The sequence below is a fragment of the Clinocottus analis genome, unplaced genomic scaffold (genome assembly GCF_023055335.1).
Source record: "Clinocottus analis isolate CAN_PGR_092001 unplaced genomic scaffold, fCliAna1.0.p SCAF_22, whole genome shotgun sequence".
Lineage (NCBI taxonomy): Eukaryota > Metazoa > Chordata > Actinopteri > Perciformes > Cottidae > Clinocottus > Clinocottus analis.
The window spans coordinates 5,682,098-5,706,898 of NW_027175954.1; the positions used below are offsets into that span (position 1 = coordinate 5,682,098).

Here is a 24,801-nt window from a genome sequence, read left to right on the forward strand (position 1 = left end):
TAGAGCTAGTTACCAGTGTGCATGTGAATATACTGTATAGAATATAGAGAATATACTGGCCACTTCTTTATGTATGTCTCTTGTAATTATTTGATGAAGCCCATAGTCTTTTAAAAGGTCAACACAAGAAAACGATACTAGACATGCACTAATTATTATTTGCACAACACAGACTTTGAAAACAATGGATTTTACATAAACTAAATAAGCTTGAGGAAACTGCCTAAACAAAATATCAAAGAGAAATCAGGAGATATGTTCTAATTTGAAAGTGCATTTCATAACATACACACACAAGCTCATAAGAGAAGTTTTTCATTCTTGGCGAGAACTTAATAGAAAAATTCCACTCTATTTTATTACAGTCACTTATATAAAATATTAAAACAACTTTACTTCAGCTGTCAAATGAGTGGTGAAGGGGAAAAACAAATTGTAAAACTAATTTAACAAGTCGCTAAAATTGTATTGCTTGGTATTTCCTCCTCAGCCTTAAGACATGAAGGTGTGATTAAACCGATTATCTTGTATTATATCTCAATGCATGTGCTGCACGTGCTCTGTGGATACCGAGATAAGCTACGTAGAACACACTCCTCTTTTTTTGGTGTTCTATTAGATTTTTAAAAATTTGTTAAAGCCGCTAAAATACATGTAAAATACAGTTTATAACCACTGAAATCGCTGTTTATAAAATATAGACATGCGTTTCTCTGTTACTGACGTGGCGATTTGTGACACCATCCTCATTGGTTTATCAGTAGTCACGTGACAGCGTCAAACCCGGAAACGACATGGACAGCTACGGCAGGTGGGCTCATACCCGCTAGGTGCCAGTAAGAAATTAAAACAACCAGAAGGGAAACTTGAGATGTTATCAAGACAACGTTTTGAGGAATAAACCAGCTTTAATCAGACTTATTTGCCGGGAAACGCTGGTTTCTGGCTCCGGCATGTGGCAGTGGACGATGTCCTACCACAGCCACATATGTGTTGTTCTGTTGAGTTTGTATTGTGGCTGTCTCCCAGGTGGGTCCGCTTGCAAACCAGAGCCAGAGACTCCAGACTGGAGGATGACTCTGAAAACAATCCGTAACGGAATACACAAGATTGACACGTACCTGAACGCGGCACTGGACTTGTTTGGTGGCGATGATGGGTTGTGTCATTATAAGTGTAATGATGGTAAGCCAGTTTTCTTCTTCATTCATTATTTCTCAAAGTGAATAACTTTGAGAAATACAAGTGCAACTTAAAACACTAATAGTGGCTGAGTTTCATTTAGGATAGCAAGGACTGTATATTACATGATGGTAAACTGATCTAAACACTAAGGGCATTATTCAAACCTAAACTTTTCCTTGCTATGTTAAGTCAAAATGAAATAACTATAGATAAACAATGAAGGTTGAGTTTGTGCAACAGTTGGGCGCCAGAATATACACACAATTGTGATGTACTGGTGTTATCTCTGACAGCGAGATAACTGACAGAACAAGAAACATCTCCACCTTTGCTCCTCTTTTACAGGTTACAAACCGGAACCTCGTCCCGGATACAAGAACCCACCACCTAACGGATGTGGGTCCCCCCTGTTTGGATTTCAGGTAATCTGACAGAGTTTGGGAGATTTCTTACATGTTTTGGACAAGCAAACTTGGTTACCTGGCTATTCCCGACGTAAACGGCAACCCAACCTGCATTATTCTTGTACATTTCAGCTTTAAAATTGTCGTTTTTATATCGCAAACTAATCAGACCGCTGTCAGAAGTGAACAAGAAACTAAAAGACATGTCATCTATCAACAACTCTTTTATAACCAGATTGCAGGGGTTCTTGTCAAAAACAAACAAAAAAAACCAGCCAATATATAAAGCTAACATAATATTGTTTTAGTGATTTTGTCGTTGTGCTTAAACATCCAGTATCAGTCTGACCTAAAGATACTAAATGGTAAACAAATAATAACCTTTCACATATTTGAGCAACGATTGTGTTATGTTTAATTTTCAGTATTAGTTTCAAAGAATTTACTTGGATGTATGAATTGTGCTTTTTTGTCATTGCTGAATTTTTTTTTTTTTAGATTTTACGAACCAGTCACTGAACCATTATCACATATTTTGAAATGAGGGAAATGCATGTCTACTACTGTCAGTAGTAACTCTAAAAAACATTATAAAGCGAGACAAACGTGTTTTTTTGCAGTTTGACATTGGAATCCCATCCATGACCAAATGTTGTAACCAACACGACCGCTGCTATGACACCTGCGGCCGCGAGAAGCACGACTGCGATGAGCAGTTCCAGGACTGTCTTGAGACGATCTGCAGGAATGTGCAAAAAACTCTAGGATTGGCCCAGAGTGTCCAAGGTAAGAGGCAAGCCAATGGACTCTTCTCATTTCGAAATTTTGTGCAAAGTTCACTTGCATTCTTAGTTTATTGTATTTTTTTTGTTTGTAAGTGTGGCCGTCATGTGGCCGAAGGAAAAGCACAGGTGTAAGGAATAAAACAATGGTTCTGTTGTTGTGCACTCAGTCAGGGTTTGCTGGGAAACTTTAATGGAACAGTGCCATCGTTAGTGTTATTAGTAACACCTGTGATGGTCCTACTTTACCAAGTCAGACAGTCTGCTGTGAGTGAAGGCTGTATTTTATACTATAGATATACTGTCACCCTCCTTGTGGAGTTTGTACAGAGTGAGTTAACGCTCAGTCAGCAGGACCAATTTTAAAACATCTAGATACTTACAATTAGTGCTCCAAATAGTATTAAATATCATCTGATGTAGAACACATACACCTGAGAAAGTAATTTGCCTAAAAATTGGTGAACTACAGAAAAACCTTTTTTTCAAAATGTTGGAAGAAGCTATACTTCAGTGGTAGAAACAAGTAAAATTATTTTATAAAATTAGCAAATTAATTTCTGCTGTAGTTCAAAAATAAAAATAGAACTTACAAAGCTGGTGCAAGTTAAGGGAGTAAGTGTACAAACTACTGTAAAACACAATATGTCCAGCAGAGGGTAAGAGAGTTCCTTTTTAAAGCACACTGTGAATTGTGACTCATAACTCCAACATTACACTTGTCCTATCGGTCATGAACACAATTTGTATATTTGTATTAATCTAAGCTTGACTATGGTTTTGAAAATATCTCAAACTATATATTTTACAGTCTAATCAAACCTGTCTTGCTTTTTTCCTCTCCGCCGTAGTTAGTGTAAATAGGATATTGCTGGGTCAGTATTTTGCATAAGTAATGTATGCCGTATTTAAATACACACATGTGTCTGACTCACCTACAGTGAGGTGTTAGCAGCTACCTGTTATTAAACTAGTTACCCTGTTGTGTATTAGCTCATGTTTCACTTCTTGTTTTGTTCTGTCCGTCTTGGCAGCTTGTGAGTCAGCAGTGACTCTGCTGTTTGATGCTGTAATGCACATGGGATGTAAGCCGTACCTGGACAGCCAGAGAGAGGCTTGTGTGTGTCAGTATGAAGTGAAGAAGGAACTGTGACATCGCCACGGGATCAAGACTGTGGAAAGGACTGATTCAACGCACAACACTGACGGAAGGATGCCAGCAATAAAGTTTTCTTTCAGATTTGCTCAGGGATAGAGTGTCCTTGGCCTGCACTGACGCGTGTCCATCGCCTCCCCTCATTGGAGTTTAGAAATGTAAACATCTATTAAACAAAGTGAATGTGAAACTACCTAGTGAATGTTTAATATCTATGTCTTTGAAGTTAATTATTTATATTTTGTTAGTGTTTGGCATTTCATGGACTGAAAACAGGGTGGTCACAGTCTCACTGGCTTTGAGAAGTAGCAACTAAACACTTTATTTTATGGGTTAGTAAATCGCCAAAGAAGGTTTGTGGTAAAAGAATAAAACTATGTATTTTGTCATTTACTATTGTTAAAATAGAGCAATGTAATTTGAGCTGTTCTTACAAAGACGTTCCTGTGGGGACCAGCAACAGGTTTTCAACTCGGCACAACAAACTAAACTGACTAAATTAACACTTTTAGACCGGTTGTCTTTATTTTCCTTGTAATAAACACTAAAATGAATTAGTTCTAGACAAACTTTCAATAAATAATTGAATGTGTAATACTGTTAAATAAAACATTACTGCACAGTTCCCTCTCCAATAACCCAAATAGGAAAAAGTGTGATGAATAATAAGTCAATACTATCTGTCTTTTTAGAAAACGTGTAAAATGTTTATCAGATGATGGGAAATGCACTGAACTAATGCCAATGTGATATCACTGTGGATTCAATGTGTGTTAAACTGTCATAAATATAAAGAAACATGCTTCTATTCATAATTCTGTGTTGGTTGTTTTCAAAGACATTATTGTTGAAAGTGTGAGACCTCCGAGGATCTGTGACTCGAGTCCCATGGATATCCCATCAAAGAGAAAACACACATTATTCATTATAGATAGAAGTTACATATTTCATTTTCAATGAATAATGTGAGACAATACTACTATCAATAATCCATGTTAGAAATGTAGTCTTTGGCTGCACTAACCTTAATCCCATTTATGATCTGAATCCGACTTCATGACCTATTATATGATTCTTGTACTTACATGTTTGATTAGTCGCTGTTGCAATGTGGCAAACACGGAAGTTCTGGCTGTTGAACTTTGACTGACAGGCGTAAGAGCCAATCGCATTCTTCTGTTGTCACTTTCAGCCAATGAGATTTAAAAGGGGGAGGAGCTAAGCCCTGCCTCTACGGTGTTACTTTACCAAAGCAATTCACTTTTTCGGTGCCAGTTGGAGTGGAGTCAACAAGGGATCATGTCAAACACGACAGAAGACAGATGTGGAGGTAACGAATTTACACAAACGTTTGTCATTAAAAGTAGACAGAAGTTGTAGACTTGTGTGCGTGGCATTTTAAAAGTTAGAACAAATAAGTACAAGGACTTTTGTTGTTGGATGTAAAAGGCTCAGTGTCATGATTGAATCTCGCTTTACTGCTTTATCTGTTCCATCAGAAGAGTTGTCACGCCTTTACTGACAGTCTGTTAGTACAACAGGTTTTTATTGAATTAAAACGTTCTCAATGTCGGGACTTCATTGCTTTGTCCTTCGTCTTTCCAGGAAGTGTTCCAAAACACAGCTGGACAGCAACAGACAGAGCGGGTGAGTGTGTTTACCCAGCTACATACTATATTATGCAGGTTTCTTCTGACTTGTCTTTGCTCTTCCCAAAGCAAAAGTACAACTTTTTTTTATTACCTGTAAGGCCGAAGTGCTGGTCACTTTATTAGGGTAAGACGAATCATTAACTCAAACTGCCTTGATTATGACTGTATATCACGTTGACGAGATATCATTTTCCCACATATCCTGCCATCCTTTGGTCATTTAGAAACTGATCAGCCTGTGTGTGTGTGAGATGCAACTCTACAGGACTGTGTTTGTGGTTTATGATATTTTGTCCACCCAATATGGGCAATGAGGGCACACTACACATTATAAACGCTGCTCTACAATGATCTACAGCATCCCAATTGGCCTTCAAGTCAAATCTACAGAAACTGAGTATTGTGCCTTTTAATGAAGGGCACAACTGATGGAGTTTCAGCTTGGTGTAACTGATAAACTGCCAGCTCAGTGTATACAAGCAAAGATATGAGTCCATACTGATTTATACCTTTTTTAACAGTAAGATAATACCTTCAAAGAGGTCAAACTGCATGCAGCTGCTTCCTTTAGCATACAAAGACTGACCCACATATCTGTAGGGTGGGGTATGGAGTTGTCACTTTCGGCCTCTGTTCTTTTAGCAGCCTTTGCCATCTTTCTTCACCTGTCACCCAGCTATTGAGGGCCACGAGGAGCGTAAGCTGAAGAAACAATGGCTGCTTGACCCCATAACAGCAGCAGTGGAGCAATTCACACACCTGTAGTTGTGCTGATTCAACAAAGAAGCCTGAAAAGCTCCTCTGTATTTTTGGCAACTTTAATTACATATTCTGAGTATTTGTGATATTGAAAACCCCAAAATGTTGTAAAGCACAACTTTGCAGGGCAATGCTGTGTGGTGATTAAAGTATATTCTACATCGTCATGTGGGTATTCATGTATGTGTTGTATTTTATAGCACACACGGACAACCTAACGGAGACGGATGCCTTCATCAGAAGGTAAACTGTTCCTTCTTGTTTGTTAAGTCATCAGCTGGAAATCCTCCCCCCACCCCCCCATACGTACCTAATATTGTCTTTGTTTCTGCGCTACGAAGCAGCTCTCTCGCTTTGGACCCTGCAGAGGAGTACAAGATGGACAACAAAAAACGAGGCCTCGCACTCATCTTTAACCAGGAGCGCTTCTTCTGGCGCCTTGGGTTAAATGACAGGAATGGAACCAATGCTGACCGCTCCAACCTGGAGAGAAGGTATCACTACACAGCCAGCTGCCTGAGGGGGGAACACTGTATTCTGCAACTGGGTGCTTAAGAACGCGTCCCTACTTGTTCCGCGACTGTAAGACTCTCCTCTCTTTCAGACTGAAGGACCTGAACTTTGAAGTGAGGGCTTACGATAACTACAAACAAGTGGAAGTTTTAGATAAAATCAATGAAGGTAAGCAGATGCCTGATCACTTACGACACTAAAACGACAAAATATATGTTTATGAGGCACCACGACATCATCACTGTAGTTTTTAAATTCTTACCTGTGTCGTTGTTGTCCTTTTTATATGCAAACTTCAGATACAACTTGTGATCTCCTGTTGCATTTTACTTGTTGAGTAGCGAATTTAACAAATACCCGATTGTCCCACCAGCCGCAGAAGACAACCATTCAGACGCAGACTGCTTTTTGCTCGTCTTCTTGAGCCACGGCGAGAACGATCACGTTTATACCTACGACGGCAAGATTAGCATCCAGAGCATCACGTCCCTGTTCAAAGGAGACAAGTGCAAGAGCCTAGTGGGAAAGCCAAAGATCTTTATATTACAGGTACGTGCTTACAAAACCCGGTCAAATCCAGCGAAATATGGCGAAACCTGTTTTAGTTTTTAAATCCAAGGGGACTGACTGTGTATGTCACTAGGCATGCCGCGGAGACAAGCACGACGATCCAGTGACGGCCTGTGATGCTGTGGACAGCGAGCATAAGACGAATGAGGTGGTGGTGGACGCCAGTGCTGTATACACCCTCCCTGCTGGGGCCGATTTCATCATGTGTTACTCTGTGGCTGAAGGTGAGCCTGTGGGGAAGTTTGTAACTCCTAATCTGCTCTTTTGCCAGGATGATAAGAAGATTCACACTTCATTTCATATTTTGACGGTGTCAATGTTGAACAGTAATCCGATTTAGAAACGAGAATGAATTACCGAAGTAGCTACGCAATTATGAACTGATCAGCAAATAAAACTATGATTTAAGTGGTTTCATTTAATAAGTCGCGTCAGCAAAACTTGCCTGGTCACGTTACGAGATTTGAAAATAATTATTGTTTTAGCCAGTAAATAAAGTGTGAACCTGTTTCACAATTAGTTGCTAGTATTTTCCAGATCAACAAATTCGTAAACTACAAACCATAATAACAGGTGTGTCCCAACCATGTGGTGACGACGTTCTCCTCGTGTGCTTGTGCTTTGTTTATTTGCATGTATTTTCTTACGGTACTTTGAGCTCTCAGGGCCACCATACATCACCTGTTTTCTGATGAGTAACTAACTATCATGTCCTATCACCTGTGTTGTTTTGTTAAGGCTACTATTCCCACCGGGAGACCGTCAACGGCTCCTGGTATGTCCAGGATCTGTGTGCGTTGCTTCAAAAGTACGGCGACTCCCTTGAATTCACAGAATTACTGACGCTGGTCAACAGGAAGGTGTCCATGAGGAGTGTTGGGAGCAGTAATGACCGGAATGCCATTGGAAAGAAGCAAGTTCCTTGCTTCGCTTCAATGCTCACCAAGAAACTTTTCTTCCGAAAAAATGATTAACAGTTTCAGACCTCAGTCATGATATTAATACCTGGGAAACAGATTTTCCTGGGAGATTTAACATATTTTTACTGTTTGTCTTCATTTTTAATCATGAACACATATCAGCAAAATCAGCAAATTGGCAGCTGTAGTATGTAGTACACTGAATATTACTATTCCTGGCTTTAGGCCATCACTACACTTTTACGACCTCATTTCAATCAAAGTTGTGTTTTTGTTCATCATGTTATGATTTTTATGAAGAAGTCAAATTTCTTGAGTGGGTTAAACCGTGATCTGGTTTATAAAGGGCTTTAGGGGAACCCAGAAGCATCTGCATCTGAGGAGAAATCCCATTACAGTATACCAATACTGGTTTATCTGCTCCAATCTGAACCTGATTTATCACACTAGTCTGCTTTCTTTCTAGTATAAATATAAACAGATATATGTATATCTGTATATGTTATAATGCAATCGAACACAACAGCCCTGCAGTTTACAAAAGTTTATAATACTCAGCAGACTATACCATCATTCTATTATTTTTTTGAGAACCAATTTGGCCCCAGAAGTCCAAAGTGAAGATTTCATTCATCTTACAAGACTATAACTTGTTGTATTGGATTGCATTATGTTTGAAGGTGTTCTTGTTATTTTGTCCAACTCATGTAGATCAGAACACATTTTTTGCATTCTCAAGAAATAGCTTTTCCACAGGATTACTACCCCAATGCATTTTCTTTTCCTCAGTCTTTTGTCACGTTTTTGCTTGCTTTAATCTACTGTAGTGCCACACAGACTTTGCCTTATCCGGCAGCCGACTCGTCTTTCCTAAAAAAGCAGAGGACGGTAGAAACTGACATTGCTGCCGATGCTTTACTCAGACTCTGTTACCAACTTACGGCATCTTGGGAGGCAGGTGACAAAACGGCATCACAACTAGGTCACTATTGATTTTGTTCACAAGGGTTTAATATTTCATCATCATCATCTCTCTATAAGCACCAATGAACAGGTACTATCTCTCAGATACAGGCACCACATAAACATGCTGTTTGTCTTTAAGCTCGCTCCATCAAAAAGGGAATTCATGTTTGTGCTGTTCTTTGTGTTGTAGCAGTTTACAATCCTACATTTAATAATGCGTATTTGCACCCAACATGGCAACAATCACCTGTGTGTAAAGTACCTCAGGGAGGAGAGGCGTTTTTAATGCTGTACTATAGACCTGTAAAACTTGTCACATGACCTATGACTCAGGAAAAACAAAGCTACCATTCATTGATCCTGTATTTTTGGGGTCTTACTGCTGTGACTTTGTATGTTAAAATCAATATAACATTTCAGCTACTGTTTTACTCCCAATCAAGTGAAAGCATTTTATAAAACTTCTATTCTTTTTGTGGCAAAAAGTGTATTCATGTGATGTCTTTATTTCACCTGTGCCCTGAAATCGCCATCCATTAAAAGAACATAGTTGTATTTGTCTTCGAGTCGTGAGTATGACCACAACATCTTTCCACAACAAGACCGACCAGGCAGACAGATTCTCACAAGGTTTGGGAAGACTTTATTTCATTCGTCAGTGTTTTTTCTTTTCTCAAAGACATAATTGGCAACATTATCAAGACTGTAAACAAAACACAGAATGATATGGATTTCCGGTAGAAAGGCACCATTATCAAAATAAAGCAGAAAATTCATTTTTACTCTGGAGTGTTTACGTGGAGTGACCATTATTCATGGCATGGCTTTGTTCATGGCTTTGGCTGGATCTGTTCAAGGGGAAGCTGAAATTCAGTCGGATATCTCAGGCGTCTCAGGTCCTCCTCCACCTGACACAGAAAACAGAGCCCACATGTCACGAATGACTAATTCAGCCGGCAGTGGCTTACCCTTTTTATAGCTTCTGGAAACAATGAATGCATTTTAATTTCATTAGAACATCATGATGTTTCCCACCAGTCTCCGCTGTACTTTGTGTTGAGTGCTAATTAGCAAATGTAACCATGCTACGTTGCTAAATTATGACGACTAACATCAGTGAAATTAGAATAGCTTAACATCTGCACGTTAGTATTATCATGTGAGCAAGTTAGCATGCAGATGTTAGCATTTGGCTAAAAGCATTAGCCTCAAAGAGCTGCTCGCAGGGCCGAAAACTTGTTATTTTTCATGAAAAATAATTATTTAAAAAAAATCTATGCTCTATTTTTTATATTTTAACACGTCCAATTAGCATGTTTGTCCTACATTTGTCTTTGTCCAAAAAGTAAAGTAGATTGTGACTCTAAAGTGTCTGCATCTTCAGGATTGAAAAGAGGGAACAATAAATAGACCGACCTCAGCCATCTCATCCTTTAGTTCATTGTATTTCTCAACGTTGAATTTGTTCTTGCCGGCCGCCTTATAAAAGTAACGCAGGAACTGTCTGTCTTTAACGTCTGGGTATAAATAATCCTGAGGGAAAGAAGAAAGTGGGCGTGTTATTAATGTGGCAAGGAAAGACATAACACACATAAGCATGATTTTGTACAACACAGCTTAAAGTTTAAATAACTATATTAAATGACTAGAGTTAGTGAAAATTTTGTCGTCACTGTCATATCTGTCTGTTACATATGAATATATAACAGTTAGGCATTTCGCTCCATATAAAGACTGGAAACGGGGAAACCGTTAGCCTGGTTCTGTCCGTAGATATCAACCATTTGTGATGTAACGGTTTGCTCGTTGTTTCAGTCTCTATGCTAAGCTAACTGCTGCTGGATGTAGTTTCCTAATGGATGGACATAAAAGTTGTATCAATCGTATCTAACTCTCTGGACAACAACAGAGAGTTTGTTTTTTGACCCTTTGAGACTTGCCTGTTTGGTGAGGACATAATAGCTAAAGGCTCCAATGCTGGTGGCGTAGGTGATGAAGTAAGTGACGGGCTCCATGACGTCCCATGAATAGACCCACCATGTCAGCCAGGCCAGAGCGCCACCCTGCACAGATAACAAGGCCATGCCGGTCCAGACAACCCTGGAGCTGTGGAAACCTGCTGTATTGGACAGCTGCGCCTTCATCTGTCATGGACAGGCAATAATACAAGAAAGGATGGGTTACAAGCCAACTAAACTAACAGGACAGTGTGATATGTTGTCAAGGCGATATAACGGGGGAGAAAGAGCGGCTCAATGGCATACAGATGTTGAGACACATCTACTACCTTCTCCAAAGGTGACAGCTCCTGTTTGAGGTTGTCCAGTCTCTCCAGCAGCTGCCTCTCTTTCAGCAGGTGGTGTTCAGGCAAGTGGAGAGCAGTGTGCAGCAGATGCACAACATGCTTCACGTCCTTCAACTCCATGGCATGCTCACTGGTGCACACTGAGAAAGAAGACACAGCAAGGTGAACAAGGACGAGAAAGAGATATACGTCACGCCTGGAGAGATGAACACTGCTATCTATCAGCAGGGCTAAGTTTTAATTGCGAAGAAGATAACATGAGGTCCATTTATTATGACCGGAGAGAAATGTGTTGTACCCTTTTCAGGAGCGCAGACATTATAAACTGCGTCATTGACGACGAGCTGGAAGTCCTTGTCCAACAGGGTGTCTATCAGCGTGGTGTTTGATACCGGCTCTCCATCTGTCAGCAGAGGACAGTTCTATAAACTTTATATTCTCATTGAAAAAAGACAAAAACACAATGAAATGCTAAACAGATTGTTAATTCAATAAATCCAGTGACAACGGTACATGTTTAAAGCTTTACTTTAAAGCCAAGCTACTTGACTGTTCCTCTAGAACCAAACTGAATATGGGCATGAGCACTAAACTGAATATTTAACACAGATCACCCATCATAACTCAAATCATAATAATCCCTTTACTTGATAATTTATTAAAAAAGTCCATGAATAAAATGATAAATGAAAACAGGCTGGGATCCACTGCACAACATAAAACTCATGAAAAGAGTCAGTCAATCATTTGCAGCCCACACAACGTTACTCATCACTGCTAAACCAAAGGTCTTCTTAAAGGAATGAGACACAAGGGACAAATATGAAGGACGCTAATGTTGCATAATATAATATCTGTGCACCTCAGTTCCAACATGCCCTATTTCCTGAAACGATACATAATCTACACGCTACCCTGCCTCATATAGTGAGTTCAGGACACTGTTTAGCAGCTTCTGTACAAAGTGCCTCATTCGGGTGGTGTAGATGGACAGAGCGATTACTTTCAGGAAAATCGCGTTTTTTCCAGTGAGGAGAATGTGAGTCACATCCCTTTTTTAAAAAAGGCACTGCAGTGGTGTTGCATTAGGAGCCAAGAATGACAAGTTAAAATACTGTGCTTCCTTGTAACTGTCATTTACAGTTGGCTGTACATCCTGTTGCAGTGGATACAGGGAAGACGAGAAAATTAATACTTCTATTGAAAAATGTTTTTTGTGATATACTGGCTGCTTTTACCTCTAAAAAGGTTTTCATTAATATTTATTCAGTGGTGAAAATGTGTTCATGGTTTGTGCAAACTGCAAACATTGCGTCAAACCAATCCACTCAAACCACTTTAAACTGTTCAAACCACTTCACTCAAACCACTTTCACTCTCGACAGAGAACCGGTCAAACCACGCTGCAGCAAAAATGGTTAAACCTGACCGACTAAAACCGTAAGAATGTGATCAGACTGGTGCATAGCTAAGCTAATACATGTCGACTCCTACCCTTGGAGAAAATGGAAGTGGTGGTTCCGGGGTCCTCTCTGTGTAGATCTGCGATCAGGTCGCCTACGTTCATCAGCATGGGTCTGAGGAAGAACAGACACTTCTCCTTCCTGGAGGGCAATGGGACTTCCAGAACCAAACGGCCATATTTGTACCTCAAAGACACGTCTGCAACACAATGAGGAGGAAATAATTGTTATACTACATGTCTTGTGCAACACCGATTATCAAGTCAAGCTGGATGAGACAGCGATGTATTCTCATGTGGATGTAGTAACTGTATCTTACCACTGGAGGGTGCAAGTGTGCTGCAGAAAAAAGCTTGACAATTTCCAAGTAGAGAAGGCTGCTTTTGAACCTGAAAAAGAAAAAGGAGGGAAAAAAATGAAGACAAAACACAAACAGAGAAAGAAAGGAACGAAAAGAGCATTATTAGCTCGTTCACATGGTTCTCTGTTTTTGAACACTGGAACAATCTAAACAAGCTGCCCAGGTAAACTGACATTGAAGAGTAAACTAACCCAGAGCGTCCTGACATGAAGGATCTGAAAAAAAGATCCACTTAAAAACAGTCTTAAAGAATCAAGACCGAAAAGAAGAATTTCTTCAATAACTAGGGTTGCTTGACACTCCCTTTCTAAATGGTGTGCAATCTATCCGACCAGTCTAAAGTACAGATTCTGCTGATTAAACCAGCTCCTTTGTGCTGATGCACTCTTCATTAAAAAGGACACAGCTTTGTTTGTTTCTCAATAAACAAGTTCTCTGTATTATCGGGAGCAGTTTGAGAATACTAGAGGGCCTCAATCGGGTACCGCTCATTATTCTAGTCAGCATAAGAACCACTCTGCACTGCACTTGACATTCCTGGGGTGTAGTCTTTTTTAGTTTACATGCAAACACACATTATTCCACTCAATATTTAACGCCTCTGAGATGTGCTGCAAAGCAGCTATTTTAGAATGAAGCCACAAACACAAAGAACTTCACAATTGAGATTTATCTGAATATCTCCATACTATTAAGACCAAACAAATGGCATTGTACATATGTGATTGCGTTAGCGGCATTGATAGCAGTTTTATGTTCCGTAGTGATACATATTTTATCTTTCACTTCCCTACTAAGAGCTTTGGACCCTGCCTTCCGGTTATTGAAACACTTGGGCCGTCTGAATCTCAACAGATTCCTCTACAGTCTTTCCTATTTAGCTGAGAGCCAGAGGGGTCCAGCTGACATCTATGGATGTGGCGGCCACTCTCATCCGCCCTCATCCACCCCTTTGTCCTCCAACTGGGAATTTGTTCGATCAATATCACATTAAAGAGGAGCGAGGGAGCCGTCCATTCTCATGGACCGAGAAAGCGGCCGGGCCTTGAGGCGCAGTGATTGAGTGGACGCCAGATGTGCAGAAGTCCCTCGCACTCCACTGGTTTAATAGGAAAACAACATTCCCATACAGACATGAGTGATTGTGTTCATGACCAGAAGCTTTTGTGTGTGGGAACAACTCATGCTGGACTTCAGTGGCAGAAGCCAGGAGGTGAACCAGAGAGCAATGGAGGTAAGCTCTATTGCTCTCCGCACTCATTTGAAGTGTTTGTTAGCTTGCTAATGATGCTGTGCGCCACACTGTGAAGGACAAAATTATTTCATAAATACTCTGTCCCACAAAGAGCTAAACAAAGTTATCTCAATGGGTCACAATTTTTGCTGTTTAGCTTGTGTTTGATCTCCAGATGTTATTGTACAGCCGTCACAGAGCTTTACCACCTACACATCAGCACACCAGCTGCCAATGAACCATGGGAAAACTTATTTTATACACGTATAAATTATTACGTAGCAGTGAAACAAGCCTACTGGCATCAAACAGTGTCACAGGTGACTAGAAAGAAGAGTAACAGGTGTTTCTCTTCTCTTTTTTTTTTAACATGTGATACGTGCAGTGCAGTATCGATGCTTACAATCCTCTACCTCCATTAAATTTGCATTAGACAGGCCAGGTACTTGATCACATTAATGTATATTTCATCAGAAACACATATCCATACTGCTAGAAAGCAGTCCCACTTATGGATTTGCAACATCAGCCTTCTGTGATTGCCCATCCTGGGGTCCTAAATAAAATCTTTTTCTGACTTTTCACTATTTTTGTCTTTAAGAAAAAAAAAAATATCATCTAAACTTAAATGGAAAAAGTCTCTGTCCTCAGAGTTTCTCAGCCACCAACTTCTCACTTGGTGGGGGTATTGCTGGGGAGCCGAGTCTGGATGCGAGGTTCAGGAGAAAGCCGTTAGCGGTGAGATCGGAGGTCAGGCAGTCGGTCGAATGGGCACTGCCTGAGCATACTAAAGTCCTAAGAAATCTCTCTCATGTAACAACCCGAGAAGGAAATATTGCTCTTTGGTTAAACTGCTCGGGTCCACACTGAGGCCATAATGGGTTACGTAGAAATCTTCTACAAGTGGACACTGTTTTGTTAGAGGAGGTCACACAAGCCACAAAAGTTGGGAACCACTGGCCCTTAATACAACCAGAGACCTTAAATGGATAGCTGCCACAGAATAAAATGGTATTAATAAATCTCTGCCAGTTGACATAAAGTCCAGTTATTCTGTGTGTTAAAGAGCTGGAACAGCATCTTGTGAGCCTCCCTGGTACCGCTGCAGCCACATTGGCTCATCAAACTGGGTGGCACAGGCGCTGGCTGCCAACACATACAGTAGGTGCAGCAGATAAAAATGCCTCTTCCTCGTCACTCTTGTCAGCAAAAACATCCACGTCAAAGTAGTTTATTTGGAACACCAACTGTGCTCACATTGCTGATGTGCAAACAGTGGATCTGGAGCTAAGCATAAAGGGCAATGCTTGACTGTTTGTCTGTTTACCTGTGTGTGTATGTGTGTGTGTGTGTATTGAGAGATTCAATTCAATGGCTGACTGAATTCAGGCAGTTTGTACGCCTTGTGCATACGCACCATCCCCTTCCAGATCAACAGTACCTGGCTGCTGTGGCAGATAATGCAGCTTGAGCGCTATGTGAATGCAGCTTGAGCGCCCTGTGTTATTACCTTGTGCAGCGCGCTGCTTTAGAAATACTTTGCTCGTCTTTGCGGTGAATGATATTAAAGAACAGATTGACACAAAAGCAAAGCTTAACGGTGGGGGTCATCTGTGCTATAAATACACCTTCCAGACTATTGAGGAGCAGTGACTGTGCCCCCTGGCCTCATTACAGGTACTGACGGAGACATAAGGAGCAAGTGCATTAACGTTTAATGATGCTTGTGGGGACAATTTGAATGCTAATGCCTCGAACTCACAGGCAGAAAACATACAATATGTTGCATGTTTATATATATATATATATATATATATATATATATATATATATATATATATATATATATATATATATATATATATATATATATATATATATATATAAAAAATGGTGGCAGTGTTGAAGCAGGTGTGGCCAAGATTATGTGACAATACTAGATACTATTAGACAACTTAAAGTATAGGAACTCAAATACAAGAAGTGTCAGCTAGTGTGTTGGAGGGCTACTAATTACTGGAGACTAAATTAAACATGTCTAACTTCTATGGTTTCACTGAGGTTACACCCATGCAGTTGCAGCCACACCCACATATTACTAAACACACATGACAAAGGTTAAAGACTGCAGCTTAAAGACTGCACTGCCTAAACACGCAAACACACCCACGCCATGTCACAAGACACAAACACGGCCCGCCGAAAGGGTTGAGTGATGCGAGTCCACGTGACGACCAACGTCACCACACTCTGCACAATTCGACATTTGTTCGCTTATCAAAACAAACGTCCCAATTACCCAGCTTATCAATATTCAGAATGCAGGGCAGTCGCCGTTTGTCCTTCACACATTTTCATCATCTGAAAACAATTTCCTCCAACCGCTCTTTCTGAAAACAAAATCAGCTAAAAGGTATATTTACCCCTCAAGCTGCACGTTTCTTATTGATGCCGCGCCGACAGGGAGAGAGGAGTGAGAGGAGACAAACTGTCAGCTCCCTCTTCTGCCGTGAAGCAGGCCGGGGCTTCTGCTCAAGCAGTGATCAGGGTTATCACGGTGACAAGCAGCTTCATTTTCCCTGCACTCCCCCGAGCAGGTCCCTCCATTATGAATCATGTCACAAATGGCATCAAAACCTCCTGAATACATCTCCTCCCAAGCTCATTAAGGGTGTCTCACACACACACACACATAATATTTTGCGGGCATGACTTGCTGCAGGTGGAAAGGGAAATCTGTGAGGGTGATAAACGGCCTAAAAGGCTCGGGGAGAAGGCTACCAAGAAGATAAATTAAATTACTCCCCGATGCCATGAGAACAGCAGCACACTGCATAGCATGAAAATGATAAGCATTGACGCCTTTATCTTCTGCTATCCAGTGATGCAGTTAGGGAAGGGGCACAAAGAGGAAATGCATGAAGAGGACTGCGGTAGAAGGGCTGGAAATACTGGAGAGTGTTTGTGCAACATGACAAATACAATGTTAAACAATAACACATACTCCAAAAATAAGTATTTTTTATATATATATATATATATATAAATATATATATATATATATATATATATATATATATATATATATATATATATATATATATATATATATATATATATAAATAAAGGGGTTACAACAAAAAAAAGGGCAAAAACCGTGTACCCGGTAAAACTCCAAATCAAATGCCATATTGTATTTATTCAACTCGTGCTTGGAATGTAAAGATGGCTTTTAGTCAAGCAAGTCTGACAAGCTCCTTACAGCGTTTCAAATGGTTATTCTACCATGAAATGAGCTTGATTGTCTGTTTGTAGGATCTTTCCATGCGTATCCACTGAAGCCAGAATGAGTTAGGACTATTTATCTACACCATATTTATTTATATGAGCAGGGCTTTGGCTCTTGCCGTATAGTCTGGTTCCCTGTATTAGTCCGTGGGGATAAGCCGTGGCGGCTCTTTAGTCGGGGTACTGTCACTGTATCCTGTGCTTAGCGCCACCCAAGACAAGGGTTTGTTTTAAAGACATACAAACAAGCCTCACAACAGAATGGTAATGAGTGGAGACATTCTTTGGCGCTGTGGAGATCGGTTTGGCTATGCGTGACTACTCTTACAATTAATCATTGCCCAGACAAAATACTAAAAAGCAGCCTACCTGAACAAGGAGGAGCTGAAGCAAGATCGGGACACTGACTAAGAATTCATGCGGCAGACACGAAAGTCACATTTAAAAAGGTTGCAAAATTGACTTTTCCAAAGCTGCAAAAATGAACTTCCTGTTGTGAATACAATTCAAAGCCGCCACAAGACTCTGATGATTCATATTTCCCCACATAGCTGAGTAATGCATCATCACATGGTCATGCAAGGACAAGAAGTGTACTCCATGGATTATTAGTTAGTAACAACCTTGAACTCAAAAAGAAAAGTCTGCAAAGAGACCGGCAATATATTAATGTGTGTTCTTTGATAAGATTCTAGGATTCATTTGTCCAATGAACACACTTAAAACTGTACATCATCATAGTGCACTGCAATAAATGGTAACAAGTCTGATATGAGGTTGTTTTTTTATTATCATTAACACCTGCTTCAGTGGAGGCATAATAATCACACCTGCAGTTTTCATGATTCTTTCGCTAAAGGCTTCCATCAGTGTGTAAATATCAAGTGTGACCATGATGTAAATGCTTTGGTTAAATTTGATGAATTGAATGATGCCTTATTAATCTCACATATGTCTCGGATGGGCTGCTCACAAGACTGACCAAAATGGTAATTGACATATTTACGTTTTATTTTTAAGCACTGAGATGATGCACCTTCCAACAAAGAATGATTCTTGACTTGGCTCAAGTCTAAGCATTAAAGCCTGTGCTAAACAAAATACACACACGGGAAACACAAGCAACTATAACATACTCCCAAGTGTTGCACATTAGTGTCTTACTGTCATTTTGAAGTTAAATGAAAACTACAACCCCATTCACACTGTATGTTACCTTCAGATCTGTATCTAGACGGCAGTTACTCCAAAAATGGACATAACTGCCTTTACATTTAGTTTAAATAGGGGTTATTGTGCCAGGTTAAAGGAAGCAATGCCGCATTTACCCAATTTATATTTCATCTGCAGAGGAGTGGGCTTTGTCTAGCTTTTTGCCAGCCCTGCTTGAGACAGCAGAAATTGGCAGAGTGGAGCTTGATATATGGTTGCAGCCGCAAGAGTGACGTCCCACCATCAGGCACGGCCTCTGGGTGCTTTGTGCAGCAGGGTTCGCCTCTCTATGCACATCCAACATTTTCCAGCACACATTTGTCATCTGCATGGATGACAAATGACAGACGACAAAGAACCAAAGGAACTGAAAACATGAATACAGGGTAAAACTCAAATGCCAGATTTGTATTCCACTCATGCTGGGCATGTGAAGATGGCCTTCAAAATGGCCTATTGTGAATGTATTGATTTGATGGGAGCCAGACCACCTCCAGATGTGTTGTATCTGATAACATTTCAAATTGTTCTGGATGCGCCAACACTTTAAATGAATATGCATTTTCCCTTAGAAATCTTTTTTATATCAATTTTTCACTTTTACTGGACCGTTAATAGAAGGGAAGCCGACAGGAAATAAGGGAGAAAAAACCCCCAGTTGGAATCAAACTAGGGATGTTGCAATTACAGGCTATGTTTTCTTGACCCAGATCACATGTTAATAACAAGTGTAAATAGAGTAAAAAAAAAATTAACACTAATTCTCTTAATACCACTCTATTGAGGAAATGTCCATACTGAGCAACAATGGTCCCAAAATCAAGAAGACATTGATATACAGAGTGAAACACAAGTCTGAAAGGTTCCCTACGGAGGAGATTTCTGTGGATGCTTCCCTCATAAAGAACCGCCTCTAGGCCAGCCTGACACAAAGCTTTAGAGGTCATGTGACCAGAATGAGCAACGTAACAGAGTTACACACGTCTATGTGCATCCACTGCAAAGGCACAGTATGTTCGGGTATGTTCGGGTTTGTTTAACCTGATAATCTGCTACTGGTAGTAATCCAGACAACCAGGAGTCACAAACCTGGCAACCCGACAATGAAGAGAGAACAACACATGTGCAGTCATTCTACACTAGTTGTTTCCCCATCCCTCGTCCTATTTAACCACCTGGGCCGTTGATTTCTGGATGCACCGAGAGATCCTCTTATCTGACTCCAAAAAATGCAAACGTGTGTTTTCCAAAATGTCATTCTGGTCCTTGTGTGCGTTACTTCATACAGGCAGTGAACAATGACTGGCTGCAGAACAAACTCCCTGCCACTTATTTGAATGCATTGCAGGTATCTCACAAGTCTTGCAGCACTCCGAGCCTGCTTAGAAGTAGACAAGCTCCATCATGTTTTACCGGAATAGCATGGTGAGTGTAGCAAAGAAGAACATAATCAGCACCATCGCTCACTGGCAGAAAAGACCAGTAAAAGCTCCCTAAAGCTTTGCTCATAAAAGTGAAAGTGTCTGCCTTGATAAGAATTTCCAAGAGGTACATCCACTGCTGGGGGCTCTATAAAAATAACAACAGGTGTTGTTTGAGGCTTTATCTCCTGCATACTCTCAGGGGATGATGTCTCATTTTACAAATAAAACCAGACGTAAAGGACACTTTCCTCGACTGCGGTATCACAAAAGCAGTTGTGTGAGCAGCCTGAAGCGCATGCTCACTGCTCAACTGAATTAACAAACACTTGTGAAGTCAAATTTCAAAGAGATCCATTTTTAGTTGCTTATCCAACATGTCTGGGGACAGTGATCCCTTTCATTTCCAATACTAAAACTGTCTCCAAGATCAACTGCCATAAAACTGCCATCTTGCGTTATGGATTTCCAAAACTGGTTTTGTATGCAGCCGTCTTTAAACAATCTGCTTTGAGAATGGCTCTCTTACAACAACAACAGGTGTTGTGCCAGCCTATTCAGAAACAAGCTGTTATACAGCCACACCTCTTAAACTAAGAGTTTTTTCTTTCACCATATTTTGTTAAAATACTTGTTTGGAACATGATGAGCATACTGATGAGTATGATGAGTTCTGTTTTTTTCTTTTTATAACAGCTGCGCTCTGCGTGTCTTTGCCCTTCGAGGTTCAAATTGGGTCTGCTGGTCCATGTCTTTCCTTACAGTATGCCATTTGAAAAGGGAAATGGGAAAACTGCAGCTGCCATGTTATATATGATGCCGTCTAAAAATAGACCTCATCTTAGTCATACTTGCATTGAGGAGTGATTCATGAAAGCTTGTCCATCTGACATAAGTGATGTTATTTTCTGCAATCCCTCAAACTGTAAATTGATATTCCCTCAGTATGGAGACTACCTTGGCATGGAGCCATACAGTATGCAGCGGTCCTCCGACACTAGCACAGATATGGGGCGTCCGCTCAGAACCAGCTAACTCACGATTTAGATGACCTCTGCACATTTTTTTGCAATGAACGACAAAATGTGTAATACATTTAAGATTTAACTGGCCAATTTAACAGTTCATTAATAACACGAGTATGTGGAACCACACCACATAAACCTCCTGGTGATGCTCCTGATGCATTGTGGGGCATTATCTTATCTGCAGCTCTGTGGTCTCTCAACTGTGCATTTAATGATTCATGCAGGCTGACATCTACACTGCATCTTTGGCAATGGCTCAGACATGATGATCAGGGTTGAAAGATAAATGCAGACAAGCCGAATGCACAACTCTTGCATATGCTAATAAGATATGGATCTTAGTGCTGAACCTACTGCCAGCTGCGGAGTGCAGCAATGTTAGTGGTGTCTCTTGGGATTGTGAAGGGCAAAGCCAGTCTCTAATTAAAGTTTAGAAGTATATATAGCAGCCTAATCATGGTGTCTTTCTCCAGTAACAGCTCAATTGGAGTAATTGAATGAGCATTGTTCGAGTGAGGAGATCTCGTCATGGTCGGTCAGGCCCACTTTGATTGGCTTTCACGGTCATGTCCCTAAACCCCAGTAGACGTAGGTAATGTATATGAATAATGTATTGGTTATTTCAAATTTGAAAAAACAACAACAACCTGATAATAACAGACAGAGGCAGATAGTTGCCGTTCTCCATAGTTTGAACATTAGAGCTACTGTGACAATAGATCACGTTCAAGCACAAGTTATAGCAACCGACATATGTTTTAGTTATTATCGACATGTCAAAAAGACTGGTGTTACAGAAAATAAGGAGTTAAATCCTTCTTTGAACAATTCCCTCAACTGACGTTGACGTTGGCTATTCAAATCGATACAGTAGCCTATACCAAAGTACACTCACTGCGTTGTGTTGAAAGAAAAAGAAGAAGAAGCATGGACGCAGTCCGTGCAATAGGTGCACGGTGGTGTGACGTTAGCCGACCCACGACGAAACAAAAGCAATTCACGTTACGTCCCGGGTGTTTTTACCTGCTGGAGAAACGTCAGCGGCCGGGCGGGTTTGGGACCGCCGCGAAGAGGCTGAACACTTCCTAAAAGTCTCGCCGTAACTTTACCGACCATCCGCACCGAAGCCATCGTCCGCCGTTAACCGCGTTAGCAGAGCTGCTGTTGGGGCATACCGGTCAGAGATACCCGCAGTCCCGGTGTCCCGGCTGGAAACGGGTCGTTGTCGCTGGAAATGTAAACAGAGGAGACGCTAGCGACGGGACAGAGGGAGGAACAGCCCCGCCTGAGCTGCATACTACTTCCTCCCGACAACACGCACGCTTCCTCTCAGCCCTTTTTTTTTTTTTTTTTAAATATGTATATATATATTCCTCCCCCTTTTGTTTGGTCTGTTTTGCACAAAGCAGCCAGCAGGGAGCAGCTGGATGTCATGTGCCGTCCCAACCCAAGTGAGCGTGAGTTGACATTGAGGTGCATCCCAAGTCTCTCTATTGCAACCCTGTTTCCCTCACGTGCGTCTTTTCCTTGCGTGTTAGTCCCTCCCATCAGAGGTCCATTCAGAGACGGAAGGGAACCATGGGAGGGAAGAGGGAACGAGAAATTAGGCTGCATCCCAAGTCTTTTAATTACATCCCCGTTTCCCTCTCTTGCGTCTTTTCCTTGTTTCCTCTCCTCGCATAGTTTCCTTGCGTCTCTCCACGCATCCCTGGTGGGAGGGACTAAGGAAACCATGTGAAGAGATGGAACAAGGAAATATGTTTTAGGAAATGAGATGACCTTTCCTCTGAAGCATCACTTGAATTGTTTTTTTTTAATAAAAATCCACTTAAAATATTAATACAAACTATCTTATGTTTCCAGTTGATTTAGTGGTGTTGAACTACTATTTATACCAATAAAGACACAGTTATTATCAGTGTCAGAGTGGATATGTTTTCTATGTGGTTTGTCACTTGTTAAACACCTGCATTGAGTATTTATACACAGTGTGTGGTATTTATACTGTGTTATCCGTCCTGCTTATATATATACATGTGCAGGATCGATTTCTACCAGCGGGATGTGTTTGTCTTATTTATTAATTATTTGCTTCTCTATGTTTGAAATTATGATTGTGAAATCATAAAATTAGCCCGATTATGATTATGGTTCCTCAAACAGAGTAAATCAAGGCCTGAAGAATGTATGGCTGTGACATATGTGAATCTGCAGAAATAGTAGTACTATGAGTGGGGTCCTGGCTACAGTTTTAAAAGTAATGGTGCTACTACCTGTTCTTAAAAAAATAATATAATGCTGCTTACAACCTTTGTTAGTAAACTAAAGCCTCTTTTTTAGTAATTTTATCTTGTGTTATACTTGTATTTTACCCCTTTTTAGTCCTAGAACGTGGGGTTATAGTCCACAGGCAGAGAGCAGAAGAAACAGCAGAAGCAGTCTACAGCAGCATACGCTCAAAAACAATTCTCTCAGTCACAAACACCAGTCTCCCGAATCACAAATTAGTTAGGCAAATCCATATGATTCATGACGTCTTAGCAATAGCTTGTCTTCACAACTGGTTTCACGTGTAGAGATAACAGTATGAAAGAAAAGCTAACTATATGTAACCACGGGCCGAGCACCGTGCCTTGGTCGGTTCCAATTAAGTCTCTTGCTGCACTTACATTGAGACTAAAGAACCTACAGTAAAGAAAAGATCCATGTGGGTGGCTTAAAGAGACAAAAATGATCACCTCAAAGAATATGACATTTTCTAACAACACTTAAACAGATCATAAAAACACAGAACGTCCCAACACATCTAAAGAGGTTACAACAACCAAAAGGTATATACACCTTAATAGCCTTGCATGCAGCTTAACAACTAAGAACCAAAACAAATAACCATGCAAAACAAAACCAAGCAGCACAAAACGATGCAAAACAAAATAAAACAAAACCATGAATATAAGTAAATTAAATAACTCAAACAAAACAGCAGCGGCAGTGAGTGCATCAGCCATGCAGCAGGCTCTGCGAGGAAGCAGGAATCCCTGTAGTTGGACCTAGAATTAGAGCACAACAAGGTGAACACTACAGCAAATATGCCTCAATTTAGGGATCTTAAGTCCACACCTAACCGAAACCTGGGAGTCAAAGAGAGAGAGTAGGAGGCATCTCAGTGGCTTATGTACAGGCCCAGACTAATTGGAAACCAGGAAGTAGGCGGGGCTAAGGTGTACTCGGCCCTATGGTGGCTCAGGAGGGACATTTCATGAGCCTGCTACATTCATTATGCTAATGCTAATTACTAATCGCGATTAGTAAGCAACACATTATTGTTTTACAATATAATAGTTAGTCAATGCATATAAAACAGTTAAACAAATTGTATTGTACTCTTGTAGATCACAGAAGTCCAAACCATTTGATAACTGTACGTCAGTCACTAAGTTATAAACATTACTTTGTAACATCATAGTGGAGTGTTCCGGAATTTTCAGACATGAACTGATGACATCACAATTCCATGGGGCTATGATGTTGAGGGGAGAGTCCCTCATGTCTATATAGAGTCTATACCTTGGACCAACACAC

At 40.6% G+C, this 24,801-nt stretch overlaps 3 protein-coding genes across 4 annotated transcripts; 2 read left to right on the plus strand and 1 right to left on the minus strand.

Moving 5' to 3' along the window:
• Positions 1 to 793: 793 nt before the first annotated feature.
• pla2g12a (phospholipase A2, group XIIA) lies at positions 794 to 3,717 on the plus strand. The gene is made up of 4 exons (XM_068589108.1): positions 794 to 1,185; positions 1,531 to 1,607; positions 2,210 to 2,375; positions 3,406 to 3,717. Exons 1-4 carry the CDS (start codon positions 954 to 956, stop codon positions 3,522 to 3,524), a joined length of 594 nt encoding a protein of 197 aa, XP_068445209.1. The 5' UTR covers positions 794 to 953; the 3' UTR covers positions 3,525 to 3,717.
• A 1,090-nt stretch (positions 3,718 to 4,807) lies between these two features.
• On the plus strand, positions 4,808 to 9,462 carry LOC137793258 (caspase-6-like). Of its 2 annotated transcripts, none has more exons than XM_068589294.1 (8): positions 4,808 to 4,857; positions 5,133 to 5,174; positions 6,139 to 6,181; positions 6,280 to 6,432; positions 6,543 to 6,619; positions 6,825 to 7,000; positions 7,095 to 7,245; positions 7,760 to 9,462. In XM_068589294.1, exons 1-8 carry the CDS (start codon positions 4,827 to 4,829, stop codon positions 7,993 to 7,995), a joined length of 909 nt encoding a protein of 302 aa, XP_068445395.1. In that variant the 5' UTR covers positions 4,808 to 4,826; the 3' UTR covers positions 7,996 to 9,462. The 2 variants fall into 2 exon arrangements, with proteins under 2 accessions (XP_068445395.1, XP_068445396.1); XM_068589295.1 differs by having other exon boundaries at positions 6,283 to 6,432.
• A 40-nt stretch (positions 9,463 to 9,502) lies between these two features.
• On the minus strand, positions 9,503 to 22,859 carry LOC137793257 (calcium uniporter protein, mitochondrial-like). Its single transcript, XM_068589293.1, has 8 exons — positions 22,243 to 22,859; positions 12,995 to 13,064; positions 12,707 to 12,874; positions 11,511 to 11,615; positions 11,195 to 11,352; positions 10,848 to 11,051; positions 10,324 to 10,440; positions 9,503 to 9,815 (listed from the first exon to the last, which is right to left on the minus strand). The coding sequence occupies exons 1-8, from the start codon at positions 22,348 to 22,350 to the stop codon at positions 9,738 to 9,740; spliced, it is 1,008 nt and encodes a 335-aa protein (XP_068445394.1). The 5' UTR covers positions 22,351 to 22,859; the 3' UTR covers positions 9,503 to 9,737.
• Positions 22,860 to 24,801: the final 1,942 nt, after the last annotated feature.

What these genes read in the sequence shown, in the direction of transcription:
- pla2g12a (XM_068589108.1), top strand. Translation starts at nt 954, where the DNA reads ATGTGGCAGTGGACGATGTCCTACCACAGCCACATATGTGTTGTTCTG. An exon ending in TCATTATAAGTGTAATGATG is followed by an intron (nt 1,186 to 1,530) that starts GTAAGCCAGTTT and finishes CCTCTTTTACAG; the next exon opens with GTTACAAACCGGAACCTCGT. An exon ending in ATTGGCCCAGAGTGTCCAAG is followed by an intron (nt 2,376 to 3,405) that starts GTAAGAGGCAAG and finishes CCGTCTTGGCAG; the next exon opens with CTTGTGAGTCAGCAGTGACT.
- LOC137793258 (XM_068589294.1), top strand. Translation starts at nt 4,827, where the DNA reads ATGTCAAACACGACAGAAGACAGATGTGGAG. An exon ending in GACAGAAGACAGATGTGGAG is followed by an intron (nt 4,858 to 5,132) that starts GTAACGAATTTA and finishes TCGTCTTTCCAG; the next exon opens with GAAGTGTTCCAAAACACAGC. An exon ending in CGCTCCAACCTGGAGAGAAG is followed by an intron (nt 6,433 to 6,542) that starts GTATCACTACAC and finishes CCTCTCTTTCAG; the next exon opens with ACTGAAGGACCTGAACTTTG.
- LOC137793257 (XM_068589293.1), bottom strand. Translation starts at nt 22,350, where the DNA reads ATGGCTTCGGTGCGGATGGTCGGTAAAGTTACGGCGAGACTTTTAGGA. An exon ending in TGTCTGCGCTCCTGAAAAGG is followed by an intron (nt 11,353 to 11,510) that starts GTACAACACATT and finishes CTTCTTTCTCAG; the next exon opens with TGTGCACCAGTGAGCATGCC. An exon ending in TAAAGGATGAGATGGCTGAG is followed by an intron (nt 9,816 to 10,323) that starts GTCGGTCTATTT and finishes TTTCTGTGTCAG; the next exon opens with GTGGAGGAGGACCTGAGACG.